The sequence below is a fragment of the Musa acuminata genome, chromosome BXJ3-3, assembly GCF_036884655.1.
Source record: "Musa acuminata AAA Group cultivar baxijiao chromosome BXJ3-3, Cavendish_Baxijiao_AAA, whole genome shotgun sequence".
Classification (NCBI taxonomy): domain Eukaryota; kingdom Viridiplantae; phylum Streptophyta; class Magnoliopsida; order Zingiberales; family Musaceae; genus Musa; species Musa acuminata.
Genome location: NC_088351.1, coordinates 10,678,247 through 10,680,070, shown reverse-complemented (window position 1 = coordinate 10,680,070; position 1,824 = coordinate 10,678,247). Strand labels below are relative to the sequence as shown.

General features: G+C 39.8%; 1 protein-coding gene across 1 annotated transcript; it reads right to left on the bottom strand.

Annotated features, from left to right (window-relative positions):
* Positions 1-457: 457 nt before the first annotated feature.
* On the bottom strand, positions 458-997 carry LOC135633924 (putative invertase inhibitor). Its single transcript, XM_065143930.1, has one exon. The coding sequence runs from the start codon at positions 995-997 to the stop codon at positions 458-460; it is 540 nt and encodes a 179-aa protein (XP_065000002.1).
* Between the last annotated feature and the right edge of the window lie 827 nt (positions 998-1,824).

Genomic DNA, 1,824 nt, shown 5'->3' with positions numbered 1-1,824 from the left:
ACTAATGACATCATCATCTACCAGTACTAACATAGCTTTTTCTTAAGCAAGACATGAACTAACTCCTCTAAGCTTAGTTTATTTTACATGTAAGTTTTTAGTTTTTGAAACATTACCCTAAAACTATTAAAACTAAGGATAGCAATGGGTGTTCAAAATCTCTATGACCCACATAAGCATTATCATATATTTTTATTGGGTTTGAAATAGTTTTAGATAGAAACAGAAACTAATCATATTTAATTCACATATGAGAAACTAATCAATTCATCAGGTAAACAATTTTACTCTAAAATCAACATGATTTTATTTTATTTGATTGCATGTAATTAAAAAGAATCCTCTTCTTACAATATTACTAATAATTATACCACTCGAAAAAGAAAATTTTATTTTTTTTGGAAGAGGAGCTTCACATCAAAGCTATAACTAACGGAAAGGCGTAACGGCAGGAAAGTCACCCCAGCATATTGGTGAAGGCTAAAGCAATAGTGCACATCTGCGTCAAGTCGGAGTCCTCCTTGGTCAAGGGCGAGGGGACCTTCAGCTCCTTGAAACCGTCCTCGCAGGTGTCGGGCGCGTCCACAGCGGCGCTAAGATAGGTCTTGGCGTCGACCAGGCGACCCTCCTTGATGGCCGGGATGGACGTGTTGAGGTCGGAGAACAGGTCCTCGTAGACGCTCCCGCAAGACTCCAAGCCCTGCTTCGTCTTTGGATCACTCGTTCTGGCTAGCAAACTCTTGACCTTAGCGCTGGCGCTGGTGGTTTTGTCCTTCGCCAAGGTAGCCGCGATCACCGTCAGCGACTTCTGGTCCGCCGACCCGCTCCCCGGGTACGGGAGGAGTTCCGCCACGCAGAAGTCATACTTGATATTGGGGCTGCTATTCGCCGCGTCCCTGCACGCCTTCTCAACCGATGCCTCCACCCCGGGGAGGAGGTGGTGGTGGAGGAGGAGGACTGCCACCGCGAGGAGAATACAGATGGTGGACGGCCTCATCGATCTGCTGCTATCGATAGCTTGGTTAGGTTATGCGTGCTCGCAAGGAGACAGAAGTTGATGTCAATATATATACTTATTGAGGCGGATAAATATTACCGAATTCTAGAGCCATTATTAGGCAAGAAATAAAGAATTCAACTATGGAATTTTTTTTTATAGAAAGAAACAATTTTAAATATTTAGTATCGATTATTCCTTATTAGTGTTCATAAGGATTATAAACAATTCTAAATATTTATAATTTGATTTTATATGGGGAATAATTATTTTTTTAATTTGTATTAGACGTGGAAATCTGGGTTTTACTATTGATATTTAAGTTAGATTAAATTATTTTAGTACATGGGTCAATGAGATGCATGGCTGGGAAAGCGTGTGAAGGCTGAAAGTTCCATGTATGAATGCAGATTCTCTTACGTCGGAGGCCTCGATACATCGAATGAGATTCGGATAAAATATCAGGTTAACTGCATTTTTTATTTTTGGGAAAACGAGGGTGCCGATAAGCATGTCAATGAGATGCAGTAGCATTGGGTATTGTTGGCAGGTAGATCTTGTCGCGTCCTTTAAATTGTCCCTTTCCAAATATTTTTGTAATAAAACCACTCATTCATTAGGATATGCGAGCAATGACTCGACACCAAATCGATAGCAGAAAAAGAAAATAATGAATGCATATCAATTTGCTCTAACGCCACTCTAAAACATGATCAATGGGATGAATGAAAAATCATCATCTATCCAAATTATAAATGATTATAAAGGAACAAAACAAGAACAGAAAGAATCAACTAGCTTTGCTTTTTAGAATAATGCTTACTGAC

Excerpts from the sequence above, each read along its gene's own strand:
- LOC135633924 (XM_065143930.1), bottom strand. The coding sequence starts at position 997 with ATGAGGCCGTCCACCATCTGTATTCTCCTCGCGGTGGCAGTCCTCCTC.